This window comes from Sebastes fasciatus, chromosome 21 (genome assembly GCF_043250625.1).
Source record: "Sebastes fasciatus isolate fSebFas1 chromosome 21, fSebFas1.pri, whole genome shotgun sequence".
NCBI classification, from domain to species: Eukaryota; Metazoa; Chordata; class Actinopteri; order Perciformes; family Sebastidae; genus Sebastes; species Sebastes fasciatus.
In genome coordinates this window covers 16364390-16381412 of record NC_133815.1, presented here as the reverse complement: position 1 = coordinate 16381412, position 17023 = coordinate 16364390, and the positions used below count along the sequence as shown (strand labels likewise).

At 39.2% G+C, this 17023-nt stretch overlaps 1 protein-coding gene across 3 annotated transcripts; it reads right to left on the bottom strand.

The window, feature by feature from the left end:
- Positions 1–454: 454 nt before the first annotated feature.
- On the bottom strand, positions 455–13363 carry tfap2a (transcription factor AP-2 alpha). 3 transcript variants are annotated; one of them, XM_074621412.1, is made up of 7 exons: positions 13215–13363; positions 8079–8495; positions 6830–6881; positions 5165–5390; positions 4265–4383; positions 2199–2340; positions 455–880 (listed from the first exon to the last, which is right to left on the bottom strand). In XM_074621412.1, the coding sequence occupies exons 1-7, from the start codon at positions 13245–13247 to the stop codon at positions 592–594; spliced, it is 1278 nt and encodes a 425-aa protein (XP_074477513.1). In that variant the 5' UTR covers positions 13248–13363; the 3' UTR covers positions 455–591. The 3 variants fall into 3 exon arrangements, with proteins under 3 accessions (XP_074477513.1, XP_074477512.1, XP_074477515.1); XM_074621411.1 differs by lacking the exon at positions 13215–13363 and adding an exon at positions 11267–11415; XM_074621414.1 differs by lacking the exon at positions 13215–13363 and adding an exon at positions 8997–9618.
- Between the last annotated feature and the right edge of the window lie 3660 nt (positions 13364–17023).

Genomic DNA, 17023 nt, shown 5'->3' with positions numbered 1-17023 from the left:
AGAGTGAGAGAGTCTACAACTGAAGTCATGACATGGAGCTCTGTGGATTTTTCTCTTTGTTTTTCAAGTTTATTATTCACAATACTGATAAGAATTCATCCTCTTTTTAGCTTCGGTTTTTGTCACAATCGTAAAATTGAGATATAGAGGGGTCGCTGGATTTCAGTCCATTCGTTGCAGCTCATAAAAAATAAGGGGAGTACATAAAAAGTCCTCTGGCTGAGGCAAATACACCTTTTTCCTCACCCCTGGAGCTGTTCCTCTGCAGCTTTTTTCTTTTCTTTTCTTTTTTTTTTTTAAAGTAACATTTCATATGGTTTTCAGGAGGATGTTGGAAGAAGAAGATGCGTCTCCGTGAATCCAAAGTGGGGATGTAGAAACAAAAACATGTAAAACCGCGCAAGATTCAGGAAGAAGTGGCACGTTTAACTTTATCAATAGTATTTATAAGGTATTTATAATATTTATATTGGGTGGGTGGGTTGGGGGATTGTGGGTCGGTGTAGAAGAAGAAGAAGAAGGAGAAGAAGAAGGGCCCCTGGGTGTTTGGTTTGGCCCCCAGGTGGAGAAGAAGGTGGGATAATGGAAACATCACTTTCTGTGCTTCTCGTCTTTGTCTCCGCCTTTAGTGCCGTTATCTGAGTGACTGTTGGGGTTGTTGTTGAGGTACATTTTGTCCATGGCTTTGATAGCCTCGGTCAGATAGTTCTGCAGGGCCGTGACCGCCGCGCACAGCGCCGGGGTCCCGAAACCGTGTGAGATTAGACTGAAGTGGGTCAAACAGCTCTGGATTCCCGGTTCGAGGATCGGCTGCGGCCGAGAGTTCCCGAGCGGCGAGCGGTCCTGGGACAGCAGGTCTGTGAACTCTTTGCAGACTTGCCTAAAACACAGAGAAAAAAGTGCGCGTGTTAATATCCAAACATTGCATATCAATGCATGCATTTTAATATCAAATAAATAAATAAAACTGTGCACACTGCACAAAAAAAATATATAATCATTCACTCCTGCAGGGCTGTTGGACTCTACATACTACATTCTACATTCTACATTCTTTTGCTTAAAGTAAAAAAAATGAGCAGCCACTAAGGTGAGATATTATTTCTGCAAAATTAACTAATTTCAATCATTTATTAGTGTGTTTCTTATACTCTGCTTTTGTTTTCAGAATTTAACACTTGGCTAAAAAGAAAATGTCCTGAAGCTACAAACAGGTGGAAATCCATCTCTGAGCAGCTCTGAGTGGCAGGATATCTCACTTTTTTTATTAAGACGATTTTAAAAGAAAAACATGAGTCCAAATGACTTGTCGATGTAAACAGAATTTTATTTTTTTCAGTGGAACTTCAGTCGCTTATTTTATATCAAATAGGCCTGGTAAACAGCAACAAATAAAACAATAAAAAAAAAAGATAATTGGTGCTTTTATTCCCTCAAAACACACCTTCATCTTTATGCAATTTACATATTGCTCAGATGAATTTATGTAGAATATTTTTTAAAACCTATAGAAAATCATATATTCTATCATTAAAAGGTGAGTTAAAGCGAGCTTCTTATTCTCCCTTCCATGTGGTTGCTATTTTAATAACACTCCAAAAGCCTGTAATAAGCGGTTACAGCGGACAGCTGTTTGATTATAGCGGCCCATCATCAATATTAAATGCAGGCCATTTAAGGAATCCCCAGTTAACGCACAGTAAAAATAACCAACAGCAATGGCAGCGCTGCATGTGAGCCAGCTGGGTGTCAATGTCGCTGAAAACACAATGTGGCAGTGTGGAAAGGCCCAGTCAACAACACACCAACAGCATTATTTAACTGCACTATTTTTTATTATAATGTGGAATATTATATTGAAATGTAAATAATAAAAAAAAATAAGTGTCTGAATAAAATACATAATTAGCAGAGATGGCCAGTAACATTTGAAAGTGTGTGGCTAAAAAAAAAATATATTATTTAATTTGAGCTAATAGTGGTCTTACATTGGAATGGAGCAATGATGATTTTATCATGATCACACATCTGACATCAAATTTATATTTGTTAAAAAAAAAAACACTTAAAATTGCATTTTAATAAATATATTCGTGTGTGTGCACAGTGTGTCAAATAAACACACACACACTCACACAGTGGCACACAGACTGGGATGCATTTGCTGTGACTCAGTGAAATGTGATAATAGCACTTACTTTGTGGCCAATAGCATGTTTTTTCTTTGAACTTGTTCGTTTGGGTCGGAATGCTGACGGTTTACATATTCAGCTACTGCCTTGGCTGGAAACTCGGTCTCGCATACATAACCAAAATCCCTGGCAAGATGTACCGCTTCTCCTGAGAGAAAGAAGGAAGAAAAAGAAAAAAAACATGAGGTTGAATGTGTTTGCTTATTAAAATATGGTTACATCAAATTCACACACACACTGCTTGGACCAACACATGATTAATCTGATCCAGGGTTTGTAGCACCTGTGCCTTCACAACAACACTAATGATGATAACAATAATAGCTTAGAAATAATAATAATGATAATAATAATAATAATAATAATAATAATAATAAAACAGCCAATACACGTCAAAGCTTCATACCGTGAGAATATGGCGAAGGAACAATAAGTGGATGTGAAATATAGACGGAGCGTCATGCTTAACACCATGTCATTGATTACCAATGCCTGCACATTATTGGAAGTCCAGCAGATCACAGAGGCATAGGGAAGCAATTTTAAAGGGCTATATACCTAAATCTTTTTTTACTATATGAGAATCACAGTTTGTCCGAGAGCCTCTGAACTCGCTTCTTCTTGTTGGTAAAATTTTTTTTTTTTCTTCCCAAAAAAAGTCTTTTGGTTTTAATTTCCTGAAGCAGTTGAGTTTTTACTGCGGGGCTTCCTGCCCATAAGCCTCCACTCCGGAAGAACGCATGCGCCAATTAGCATCAAAGCTCAAGTCCAGTAAACTCGTTTCCATAAAAATGGAGCGGATCATAAACAATGACAGCACTTCTGCAGTGTCCCTTCACTAAATAACTCCCACCCTCTGTCATCCAACCACCATGCTCCTTATTATTACCCAGAATCATACATTTCTCCAGGCTCATTACAAATACAGCGCCACATTGCCACGGAGCACACAATGGACATTCTGCAATAATGATTAACAGGGAACCAATGAACCATCGCTGGCTTTTTTCACCTTTTTGGACACACCAAATACCACTGCACTGAGGGTTCAACTCTGCAAGCAGTTGGGGCCCCTTTCTGCAATATTTGGACTCAGTTTGACAATATTTCTATTAGTATATTGATTGTGTTTTCCTTTTCTCTGTTCTGTTGTTGAATACTCCCATTATGGATGGCTTGCATTTAAATATCACATGGGTGATGCTGTATGTAATGATATGTATGTTTTGTCCTTGAACATGCGGTTTAGATCATATTCTCTTTTAGTTATTTGTATTAATGTGTATGAGTGTGCGAGTGCAGGTGCGTGAACTTTCGGGTTGGGTCATGGGTTTTGATTTTTGTTTGATGTATGTGGTGTCATTAAAATTTGTCAATAAAAATAATACACAAAAAAAATAAAAATCTGCAAGCAAAAATGGATTTATCCAGTCTGCGTAAAAAGGCATCTTTTATTCCAGCGCGCTATAATTTATTTTTTAATAATAGGCCCAAAACATACAGCTCCCAATAGGTCAGTGCAGTGCCATTTGCATGCAACACAAAATATTCAGTGCAAAGCAAAAGCATGGGAAGCTATTAACGAAAGCATTAAAAAAAAAAAACATACCCGGCTTGTATTAATGTTTGGAACAATGCGGGGTTAATAAATCAATCGACTTCTCATCCATGAGGTGAAGCAGCTCAGCGGCGCCCAATAAACAAGCAGCAACTCAATAATTAACTGGACTTCAACACAAATTCATCCAGTGTATAAACTAGGCCAGCCGTGGTGGAACCTGCAAGTGTGCGCTCCTGAAAGCGAAGGCCAAACGCTGTAAAGCCACTAGAATAACCAGCACCATCCTCTCTCTCTCTCTCTCTCTCTCTCTACACACACACACACACACACACACACATCCTTCATGCTTTATTACTTGCGAGGCAAAGTCGGTCCACATTACACGGATGAGCGCATATGCTGATTTCCAACACAGAGAAAGAAAGAGGAAGAGAGAGAGAGAGAAAAAATCCAAGCACCTGATATCGCGAGAGAGCTACAAGAGTGAGAACGTGATTTACGGGCCGCTTACCTTCGACTAGTGACGTCAGCAAGGTGACGTTGGCTGCTTTGCGTCTGCCCGCAGGTAGATTCAAGCCGATTTTATCCAGCTTCTCCCTTAAGGATCTTCCTCCATTCTTAGACTTGGCCCTGTGACAGAAACAGAAGGAGACATTTAACTATATGAAATATGTAATTTAGACTTTACATGCAAAAAAAAGTTTCCTATACATTGTGAAATATTTTGTATTAATAATTATGGCCCTATCACTTTGGGATACATCATATCTCAGCTCAGTAAAATGTGGCTCAGCTCTTCTTTTTTTTCACTAATTAAAAGGTGAATGGACTGAATTTGGCTGCCTTTACCCTCCATTACATCCCTCATATAAAAGCCATAAATAATGCTTAAAAGAGCCCCAGCCCTCTTTCACTCACCAGCAGACAAATACTGTACAAAATGAATAAATAAAGCCCTACTTAATAGGCAAGTACTATTACTGGCTGTGCGTGTCTGCAGCAGCACTTCAGTAGACAGTTCACTGGAGACCAATGTTTTCATGTGTAATGCCTTCACTGGGCCTATAGAGCATGGGGTTGAAACAGACTAGGCCTACATTAATTTGTGTGTGTGATAGAGAGAGAGAGAGAGAGAGAGAGAGAGAGAGAGAAGTTAATATGGAATTTAACAGACCCCTCCTGCTTTAAATGCAGGAGCTAGGTGTCATGGTTGGTCGATTTTAATTATTCTTGGTACAGAGAGAGAGAGAGAGAGAGAGAGAGAGAGAGAGAGTTGGAGAGAGATGCATGCTCACAGAGAGAATGAATTGGAGTAGAGTGAGAGAGTTCACACACACACACACACACACACACACACACACAGGTACAGAAAGAAAGAGAGAGATTTTTTTTGCAGTTTTTTCCAACTCACCTCCTCAGCACACCGCCCAGCAAAGAGGCGTTGAGGCACTCGGGCGGCGAGAGGCGTCTCTGCACCTCCGCCACCGTGACCTTGTACTTGGATGTGGAGCTGAGGAGAGACAGGCGACCCGGAACTGAGCAGAACACCTCGTTGGGGTTTACCACACCTCCGAAAAGACCGTCCTTATTGACGGGGATGGAGGAGAGGTTGTTGTTCTTGGATAAAGACACTGGACCTAGCCAAAGATAGAGATGGTGGTGGGGATGGAGAGAGGGAGGGAGGAAGGGAGAGAGAAAGAGAGACCGTGCTCAGTGAATTTCATGCAATGCAGAGCCTTAACTAAATGAGAATAGGGGGTGGTGGGGGGAGGGGGGGGGGGGATTTAGGCCCCGGATTTAGAGTTTAGCACCACATGTGTACACTTTCAGCAACAAGGACATGCAGAGAAAAACGACTAATAGAGGCCTATATGGCAGTAATAGTCATAATAATAGCAATATTTATAATATGTGTGGAATCAGTAGCATCAGGATTATATATTGGGCATAATTGTAGCTCAACTACACATGTACAAAATTTTGAATATTCCATATTCCATTCCAAAATCCCATTCATCTTGTTCAGTACCTCCAGTATCTGTGCGCCTATTTTTACGCACCATGGCTCGACTCTCTGCACAAAAGCAGCCACACCAACCAACCAACCGCGAGATTTGGTATACCTATTTTGACATATCCTCGGTATCCAGCAAAATCGCCCGTGTATGTGATTTCATAGTGGGGGGATTCTCATCACTGCTGGGCTTTTTTACGCCGTTTTGGTGGTGCGCAGTAACCGGAGACAAAGGGGGACTGTGCGCCTTTTGGATAGATCACTTGTGACATTAATGGCTCAGGGGAGCCTATAATAGAGACAATAGGAGTTAAACGAACTCTTGAGATTACTAATATAAGAAGCCAATTATCATGTTGATGCGCAGATAGACAGACTCAAAATAGAGAGAATGGAAGAAAAAAAAAGACAGAAAGAAAGAAAGAAAGAAAAATCGCCCCATATCTTTGTCGAGTGAGTTCTAATTTGACCTGACAAAACGCTTTTTGAAACATGGCCATAAAAAAAAAAGGCTCTTCATGTTGTATTATATATAAATCAGCAAATAAATATTATAATCCATCGCCTTGATTCTCTCCCTTAAATGACCGAGTATCACCCTGCACACACTATAGGCTCCATCCAGCAACTTCCATTTTAAATTTGACCATGCAGTGTGATTGCAGCTATTGGCTTTCACCACTGAAGTGCCAGGATGATCGTCTATATAGGGCCTGCTGCATCTTTGACCATCAATACCACGGAGGCCTACAAAGCCCACCAGCTCTACTCATCTCCCCGCTGTGCTTCTGAAACGCTGACAGTAAATTCCATCAGCGAGAGAGAGAGGAGAAAAAAAAAAAGAAAAAAAAGGTGCAGCCAGTTTGATGCACTTGGAAACCATGTAATGAAAAATAGGCTACTGCGTATTAGGATCAGTCAGGCATTACCGCATTGCATCGAGTTCTCTGGAGCAGAATGGTGAATGGTGTGTGTGTATGCATGTGTGTGTGTGTGTGTGTAGAGCCACACTGTGCAGCTTGCAGAAACATGCATGATATATCTCGGAGGAAAATTGCTTACCTTTTTTAATTACAGTCTGGTCGGGAATGTGAATTCCTTGATCATCAACAGACTATGACACAAATGCAAAAAAAAAAAAAATTTAGCACAAAAATATCAGCCTATAAGTGAAATGCAACTCAGGATGCTGTGCACGAACAAAGCCTGACACAATTAGCGGCCAACAATCACCCAACATGGAGGCTCTCGAGGCCCATATACCTGTTATTATTGTCCAGGAGTGTTTTCAGCTGGTTTCCACCACTGATGGACGCATATTACACCAGATCACAGACTTAAATAACGAAGCTGTGTCGCCCCATAATCCTGACCTAATTTCGCCCTCATATTGGCTCTACTCACAAGGAAACTTCTAATCTAGATTGGATAGTAATTACGGCGGCGCAGCCTATTAAAGGGCCTATGAACTAATTAGAGGATTATTGGTGTTTGTTTCTGATTAAAAACTGGAGAAGAAATGCTCTAAATAAGAATGATGAGGGGTTATTGACAATTTTAGCGCTCATTTATCATGCATCTTCAGTAATCGCAGTTTATTACCTAAACTCAATCCACCAAAACTCAATTCTCCTGTTAGTGTATTAGAGTGTTATTGTTCGCATGCAGAGAACGCGCGAGCTTCATCTTGTTTTTAAACTGGGAAATCAAATAAAGTCATGAAGAGATCCGTGTAGAAATACGGGCGTATAGGCTTATTTGTTTTGTTTGTTTTATATCTTATCTTATTAGATTTAAGTGATAATATTGAGAAAAAAAAACCACATTGACAGCTAAAAAATTGGCAACTAAAATATTTTTTTATGTTTAATGTTTTGGAATTTATATTTCATAAATGGAAATAACAGTGTTACATTGTACTGTTTTATTCGAAATAAAAAAATATAATAATAATAATAATAATAACATCATTTCATGCTATTTTTTCAGGCAGCAAAAAATGGCTAACTAATTTGATGCGTTTCATCCTTAAAGAATAGTAATGATAAAAAATACTTTTACTAATATACTAATAATATTAAAAATAAATACTAATTATGAAAAGGCAGGGTGCTTGAACAAACTAATAATTATATTAAAATACAAAATAGCAGTTCTTATTTTGTAATTATAACATTAAATTAAAATATACTAGTATTGGTAACCAACTGTGCCTGACATTAATAATAATAACAATGATATTACCCTTTTATTATTTATTTTTTTAAGCCCACAACAAAAAGAGAGACTGCAGGTAGAAAAGCTGCCTCACCTGCACGTCGTCTAAAGAGTGAGGTATTCCATGGATGGGGATAGAGTCCGACAGTCCCGAATCAAGACCGTGGCCCGGTAGGAGCACTTCTCTCCGGTACTCCCGGCACAGCTGGTGCGGGAGGCTGCGGTGCTGGTGCAGCAGGCCGCTCTCCTGACTCTGCCTCTGGCCAGGCCAGCCGGGGTGCTGCGGCTGCGGCTGGGCGTGCAGCGAGTTGAGGGAGTACGGGTCGTTGACGTGCGAGTACGGGTCCTGAGACTGCGGGTAGATGGGCTGGTAGGGCGGGGGGAAGTACGGAGGCTGGAAGTCCGAGTTGGGTGTGTGGGAGAGCGGAGGAGCGCTCGTGTAGGGACTCTGGCCCACGCCGCCCAGCTGAGGTAGCCTGGCTGTCCCATTGCTGGTGCCGTCGTGACGGTCCTGGCAAGAGGAAGGACAGAAAGAAAAAGTGTTTTAAATACATTTTTAGAAGCACACACAACCATACATGATCGCATTTTCCTCTCTTTGTTTTAACTGCTGGGGCATTATTAAAAATATGGCCCTGACATGAATTAGACCAAGTGTAGGGAATCTGTAGCCTATTATTATATCTGAATAATTGATCCTGGAGGATTTCAAACAATAACACCAAATACTTGTGCGCAAAGTTTTAGAAATAAAATAACATAATAAAATGCACAAAAGTATAAATAATCAAATAAAAAACATCGAAATTCCGGAGGTGGGAATGGTCCTCTAATAAATAAATAACCCGAGTGTTATTTCAACACTTCTCCAAAGGTGTGCTACAGCTTTTACGCATGCATGCAAGCTTCACAAGACATTATTCAGCAAAAAAAAAAGAATATTAGAACAGAATCTTAGAACAGAATCTCGAATGCAAACAAAATTCGAAGTGACACGGTTGAAGCAACTTACCATCGCGGAAAAACTGTGCACTAACATTTTGAAAAGGATTTTTTGGTTGCCCACTCAAAGAAAAAGAATAATCAGTTCAAAAACACTTTGCGTGTTTTGGTGGTGGGGTGGGGGGAATTAACCAGCAAAACAAAAAAAATGTAGTAGCCCCCCGAAAAAGACTCTTTCGCTCCTGAAAGATCACGATGGACCCCGGCGATCAGATATGTGCCACAGAAGCAGGACGATAATCCATCAGAAATAAACGGTTAGATCCCAGCTGCCCTTCATGTGGGTCTAAAAAAATGCAGATATTCGGCGGATTTTTGGGTCGAAAAGTTTCTCTTGGTAAACCCTCTTTTCTCCCTCTTGCTCTCCTGGCTCTCTCTCTATCACAGTGCTGCAGTCCACTCGCTTTCAAGAGCTCATATTAGCAAAAAAAGAGCCGCTTCTTCTTCTTCGTCTTCCTCTCTTGGACTCCTAATAGAACGCACTCATGACTATTAATATCACAGGAATACTTAATAATAAGGAAAAAAGAATGGTTCGGAAAGCTGGAGGACGCAACTCAAGGCAAGGAGTCTGCGCTTAAATGACGTCCATTGAAAGGAGGAATCAGTATATCTAATCAGAGATGTGGGGAGAGAGAGAGAGAGAGAGAGGGAGTGGAGAGAGAGAAAGACTGTGGAGGGAGTGGAGAGAGAGAGAGACAAAAAGAGGGACACTCACTCTCTCGTCTGACGAATCAGAGAGAGAGAGAGGGAGGAGGAGGAGGGGGGCATTTTTAAAAGGGTCCCAGGGCCAAAAGTGAAAGAAAGACATAGGAATGAAGGGAGGTGGACCACAGACAAGGAGAAAGAGAAGAAGCCATGGAAGGAAGGAAAACAACGTGCACCTCTGAACTGGGTGAAAATCCAGCAGCAGACGACGTTATGGGCTCATTTCTACCGCGCGTCTCTTTGTTTTCCGAGCTGCCCTCCATTGGGTCTACTTTCTCTCTTCCGAATTAATCCACCGGTTTCCTTCCTCGACTCCAAAAAAAAGCCCAGAGTCACACCGGCTAACTTTTAACTTTGACAAGGAAAAGACGGAGAGAAATAAATTCCTAAAAGTCAATGACAGCCAAGCAGGGCCGCTCGAGATCCGACGCGCTCTCACCAACTTTTACGCGCGGCTAAAAAAGCTCCCCTTCCTGCTTATTCACACATTTTTACCATAATCATGGCACCTGCACTTTATGATCCATTTATGTGTCTACATTTTGATTTTTATGTTTGCTTTTAATGTTTTGCTTTTACTGCCAAGAGCTGCTAAACTGTTTTTCGTTGTTTGTTTCAATGACAATGACAATAAAGTCTATATTCTATTTATGAATAAAGAAATTGGCTAAAATTAATATTACGAAACACCGGGCTGTGACCGGATTTCGATTGCACATTTTTATTATTTTTTTAGGCATCAACCAGCATGGAAAACAACGTAAATAAAGAGAAAACAATCACCACAACATGAACGCCGAGGTGCCCAGCTTTTGTTTTCCTACATCCCGGGTATCCTCGGGTGAAAACACGTTGGACTGGCTTCTCCACTCCTAAACAAGTCCTTGATATTACTTCCAAACTTTGTCTATGTCCATAACAACAATCACTCAGTTGTATGCACTCCTCAAATACATGCACACAAGCGAAATCTGACGGCTCAAATTGCAGATAAATTAAAAAACTGAAGGGTAAATAAATGTCCATGCCATTTGAGCAGTGAATAAAAAGCAGGCTGTGTGTTACCGCTTACATCTGCACATTTAGTCGAAATATTAATTTTAATAAAAATGCATGGTACGTGTATATTATTATTTTAATGTTTCCACGTGTTATTTAATTTTTAGATTAATTTTTTTAATGTGAATTTAAAAGAGGAAAAATAAATAAATCAGTGGTGTGATTTTTACTCATGTAACTAATATTTCTAAATACAGCTGTTATTGCCATACAGCGAAATTATTTCTCTCATTATTATTGATATTATTATTCCCATTAATAATAATAATATAATTCAAATTAGTATTATTATAATTAATATCCTATAATTTTACTCTACACAAATACACAAAAAAGTTATGAAATTAATAAAAAACATGGATCTATTCATGCTGCAAGTTGAATTAAATGTGTTCGCTGTCAAAAAAAAATGACATATCTGGATCAAAACAATACAACACATCCCTACAAAAATAATCCATATTAGTTCAATTTCACAAATTAAATTAAACGAATCAAAGAGGAGCCCCTTACCTCGCAATCTTCATATTTAATGTTATCAGTTAATTTCCAAAGCATTCTCATGGATTGTTGAGGTGGATATAAGGTATCGCCTTATAGTCTTGTTTTCAACTCAGTGAATTGTGCTCCCCCGCTCAGAAAAAACTACTTTTATTGAAGCTGTGGGCTGCTGTCTGTCTTGCGCTCTGAGGTCTCCCTCTAATGGTGGAAGTGAAGGGCTGGAGCAGCTCTGTAATAACACTGGCACAGGGCCTCATTAGCATATCAACAGCAGTTTGATTCCCAACCCATCTGCTCACACACAACACCAATGGACAGCAGCGCACAGGTAAAAACTAAAGCAGCAAGACGCTCCACCATGCTTCTTATTTCTACTGTTCAGTGAGGTGTGTGTTTGTTGAGGAGGGTATATAGTCATGCATGCATGGGGACCTGCATGCACCTGGGTTAAAAGTGGATTTTTACGCGTCGAAAAGCATATTCGACTCCACAAAAATTGTATTTTTAACAATATAGTTCAATTTGTATGATAAAAAAAAATTAGAAAATGCTGTGGAAAAACTTTTTTTGGGGCTTATTAAAACACATCAGAGACTGCACCAACCTGTCCACATTCAAATCACTAATCACTTTTTTAGAACTGCTTTTGTAATTAATATTCTGTGTTTTATATCTTTTTTTATATGATGTCCTTGTTTTATGATCTTTTTAATCTATGTAAAGTGTCTTTGAGTTTTTAGAAAAGCTGCTATATAAATAAAATGTATTATTATTATTATTATTATTATTATGACTCCCAGTGTCTTATTGATTACTTTTCTATCTAGGACTTGATGTGAAAACAGCATGCAAATACAACCCTGTCACACACTTTTTTTTTTTAAACTCCCCAAACTGTTATTTTAATCCCATTGAGAGTGGAGAGACCTTGAGAGGCTATTCTTCTTTCAATGTTATGTTAAAAAGGTGAGCCATTCGAAGCTGGCTCTACAGGTCCATTGACTACCTGTAAGGGTGGCAGGGTTTAGGGTTGGGGGGGGGATGTAAATAATTAACACAACAACATGGCCTTGTTTCATGTGAATGGGCGGCTCTAGGTGAGCCTGGCTCTGCCCTGTCGCCGGCCGAGACCTCACCTCAGCGGGTCGTGGGTCAGCAGACAGGTCGCCAGCTCTTTTTAAGGCGTTGGCTTCTCTCTAGGTTAAAACCTGGATTACCATTTTTGGTGGAGAGCCCTTTTTTTTTTGCAAGCAGTTGTTATTAATGAGAATGAAAGCGATGATACTGGCTGACAATGACAGCTTTGAGTGTCTTTTTGTGGAGATGTGGACTGGTTGTCTGTTGTTGGTGTTTTTTGTTGTTGTTTTTTTTAAAAGGAGTGAAACTAAAGTGTTTTAGTTTCTCTTAAATCCTCCACACCTCACACAATACAGCAAGGGCCAGGTTTTCAGTGAGACTCGAAATTCGAATTCGATATTCGACAACTCCGAATTTGGAACAGCTGTAAATATAATGCAAAGTATGAAAAGTTACACTTCAAAGACGCAGACACATTTCTTTTTGGAATAAAGGGCTGTTTTTTTGTTGTTGACAAAAACACATCTTGTGTCTTGTTTCCACACATTTCTAATTTATGATAAAACAACACAATCTGACAACCTATAACAACATGCGATCCTCAGGTTTCCACAGCAAAAAAAACAACCGAGATGGACAATTTGACATGTATGAGCTACATCACCGCAAAAACAGGGCTTTCCAAAATAAAAGTACTTCTTTATATGTATGATCTCCTGGCGGATTATAAGCCTCTAAACTACACAAGAGTGCTGTTCCACCTCTCTTTTACAAAAGATTCCACGGTGCCTGTGCAGCCTCATCCTACAACAAGTCGACACTTTGACAGTTTTCATGGATTTTCACCGCCGTGTCTTTGTCTTAAAGTTAAAGCAGCACATACCTGCCATTCGCCCATTTTGCCCATAATTGACATTCTTTGTCTTCTGCTGCCTTCGGTGTGTTCTTCTTTTTTTTTGGTCGATCCGGTGCCGTGTCTATCCCAAATGAGCCTCCGGTCCCAAAGTAAACCTTTTACTTTTTTTCCCCCTTACCTGGACCGGATCGCCTCACCTGGCCATAAAAAGCGGTGCGAGCCACCTGGTGACGCATGCGCACTTCTACCGGGTGTGGACGAGAAAGGAGAAACTACCTGGGAAAAAAGTGAAATAGATTTGTCTGGCTGCTGTATGGGCCTAAACTGTCATACTTTGGTCTCTATAATGACAATTTAATGAGTTTTCATGAAACAATAAAACGCATAAAAACCTTGATATTATAAGCCTATACTTATTTGAGGAAACTCTTGAGATCCAACAATAATTATATTTGCAAGGAACTGTCTTTAACAAATAAAAATACATATTTCATTGAGTGACCATTTCTTTACATCAGGTGAATTTAAAATTATTCCGTTTATAAAAAAGTGTGAAAATTGTATTGTGCACATTAAAAGCCAAGGAGCCTGTGATAAGCTTTCCCTTAATATATGGTAAATAATTAATAAATATATGTGAGAATATGCTAAAAACTGCAAGGTAATTCAATACAGAGCAAAGCCCAAAAATACTAAGTTACATGGATAACATGTTTGTCTTCAACTGATATAAAAATAAAATGTCTTTTTTTTTTTCTTCTTCACTGTATTGTCTAGAAAACATGAATTCTCCCTGCAAATGAAACTGTGTCAAGTTAAAAAACTTGAAGGTTAACTGCCAACATCATTACTTCTTCTTACACAGAGAGCTACCCTGCTATTGTGAGGGTCATTATTTATTTATCCACTGTTTATTTCTAATACATACTTATGTAGACCCCTCGGGCCATATTGCGAATGAGCTCTCCCTCTCTCTCTGTCTCTTACACACACACACACACACACACCAACACACACACGCGCACACACACAGAGGAGAGCAACACGTGCGCTCACATAGGTGATAATGGTCAAAATGCATTTAGTCCAAAAACCTCTTTTTGTCCTCTTTCAAGTTCCTGATGGAGCACACACACACACACACGCACACACACACACACACGCAGAAAGCAATGCGATGCACGTCGCTGGCTGCATGGATGTTCTCTCTCACTACATCAAACCCTTATATTAAACATATTTAATGCAAGCACTGAGAATATTAGACAAACTTTTTTATGGAAAAAAATACACTTTTTTTTTTTTGCAATTGCATAATTCCACATAGAATCTATAGATTTTTTTGTGCAGTGTTAATATTTAAAACAAAGCCTTCATGTTTGACTTCAAAGGCGCACACATTTTAACTGCACACACAATACCTGCAGCTATATAGACCTCACCAGGACTGGACAAAAGAGAGGGAGGTGGAGGTGGAGGAGGAGGTGGTGGTGGAGGGGGATCAGAAATATTGTTTGGGGCTCTGCGCACTAAAAGGGAGGAGTAAGTTTTAAAGCAGAGCTGTCTGAGAGTGGGTTCCTCTCTCAGACAAGAGCGGGGTCCCTTTTGAATATCCAGCCTGTTTGTCTAAGGCTTGGTTTCAACCACTTCCACCATTGCACCCACCAGGCCTCCGGCAACCTTCAGCTTCCTAAAAACTGCGAGCTGTGTTTAATAGGCGTCGGCAAACGGCTGTGCCCAAGGCCATTTATACAGCCATTCATATTTAGACACATTGTTATTATAAAGAAATTATTGTTGCAATTGTTCTTGTAATTATTATTATTATATATTTTATTTTCTGTATTAATTTGATGGTGCGTTTGTGCGCGTGTGTGTTATACAAAAATGGAAAACTGCTGAGACACAAATAGATCTTCGTGCGTAATTACGCACAAAAATGTTCCGGGAAGCTTTTTCTCCTCCTTCCCTCAGTTGTTTTGAAATATTAATTGGTGATGGGACTAATTTCCTGGCTCCCCCAAGTTATGGAGAAGTTGGAAAATGATCTTAAAGAAAATATTACAGCCAGTGGCGGCCGGCCAATAGAGGGCGCCCTCCCTGAGTCACACACAAAAAAACATTACTACTGCTACTACTAATAATAATAATAAAAAATATACAAATTGTCAATATTTGTGTTTTAAATATGGAATGCACCCAGTAATATGTCTAATTTGATTGTAATGTGATTATATGTTGTATTAATAATCTGAATCTATAAAGTAACTAAAGTTCTCAGATAAATGTAGTGGAGTAAAAAAGTCTAATATTTCCCTCTGAGATGTAGTGGAGTAGAAGTAGAAAGTAGCAGAACATGGAAATACTCAAGTAAAGTATAAGTACCTCAAAATTGTGTTGAGGTACTTTCCACCCCTGAGTACATTTTATACTGTTGTGTTTTTTAAAAGCATTATTTACTCTTCCTGTTGGAATAACATAATTGTTAATTATTTAACTGCAAAGTAGTAATGTGTTTTTTGTTACCTTCACTTATTTTTGCATTAAATCATAACGGGATGTTTGCTGAAATTGATTGGATGTGGTTTGCAGACTACAGCTGGACTGGGCCTGACTGACTGCTAAAGACAGTAAACCATCACCAGTACTCAAGACACAGAAGTAGCTCATGTATAGCTCCGTAAGATCATGAAATCGGTGTCTATTGAGTGAGAAGGTTTCAGGCCCATTGTATTATGAGACGCTGCTTTAACCGAGGAAGATAAATTGTATTCTAGCGCCACCTTGCTTTAGGAGCAGAGCCTGTGGATTTAAAATAATATTGCAGGTAATTGAAACCAAATGAGAATGTGAGCGCATGTGAGCATTCCAGTTAAGTGGAACTGCCAAACCGATGCCAGTCAAAAAAAAAAAAAAAAAAAAAAAGCAGGTGGTCAAAAGGGATCATGTGCAAATTTAGTGAAATATAAAATATGTCCAGAATTCAGGCAAATGTCAGGTTTGTTTATCATTTTGGCCAGAATTTATATAGATGACATTCATTGGGCTTAGTTGAGCCCTCTTGTTGACCTTTATCCACCTGTCTTTCTTCATGAACTTTAACCACACTTCCAAAACTAAAACCTGCACCATTTTCACGGTGATCACCCAACAAAGGTGACTAACTGAAAACACACATTCCGATGCAGGGATTTTGTCCTGCCATTTGTGCCCACATTTTTCTGTGAATGTAAAGCAAAAATATATTTTGGGAAAAAAAATCAAGAAAGCTTGTGGATGTTGGGGTCTTAAAACACAACTTAATCTGATCCTGTGGTGCCATCTTGTGGTCGTAAAAATAAAAAACAGTTCCCACTCTGGTGTCTGAGGACCATCAACCAGGTCCTTGATGTGCTGCTATGTGGGCCCCTCAGTACATTGAGACCTCTAGTTAATTTCACTGTCATGACATGAGTTATCAGATCAGATGAAAAGGATTTATTTTTGTAAACAAGGTTTCAGTCTCCCCACTGTTTGTTCCTCTCAGTATAAAAAATAATACATTTTTATATGTCAAATAACAAAAGTCCTCATAGATGAGATTCCTAAGAGCAAATTACTTTGAAATAATATAAAAATAGTAATAGAATTAGAATGATAGAATAAATAAATAAATAGAATGAATATGTTAAACATGTTAATCACTACTCGTAGACACACTAATGATGTCTATTATTGTTTATATTATTTTTGCTAATTTTATTTTCTGTCTGCTTAGACAAATATACAGAACATGTATTATGTACAACGTAGGCCTACTAGGCTTATTAAACCTAAGTATGACTAATGAAATGTAT

What these genes read in the sequence shown, in the direction of transcription:
- tfap2a (XM_074621411.1), bottom strand. Translation starts at nt 11,317, where the DNA reads ATGAGAATGCTTTGGAAATTAACTGATAACATTAAATATGAAGATTGC. An exon ending in ACTCTTTAGACGACGTGCAG is followed by an intron (nt 6,882 to 8,078) that starts GTGAGGCAGCTT and finishes TTTGTGTCATAG; the next exon opens with TCTGTTGATGATCAAGGAAT. An exon ending in AACATGCTATTGGCCACAAA is followed by an intron (nt 881 to 2,198) that starts GTAAGTGCTATT and finishes TCTGTGTTTTAG; the next exon opens with GCAAGTCTGCAAAGAGTTCA.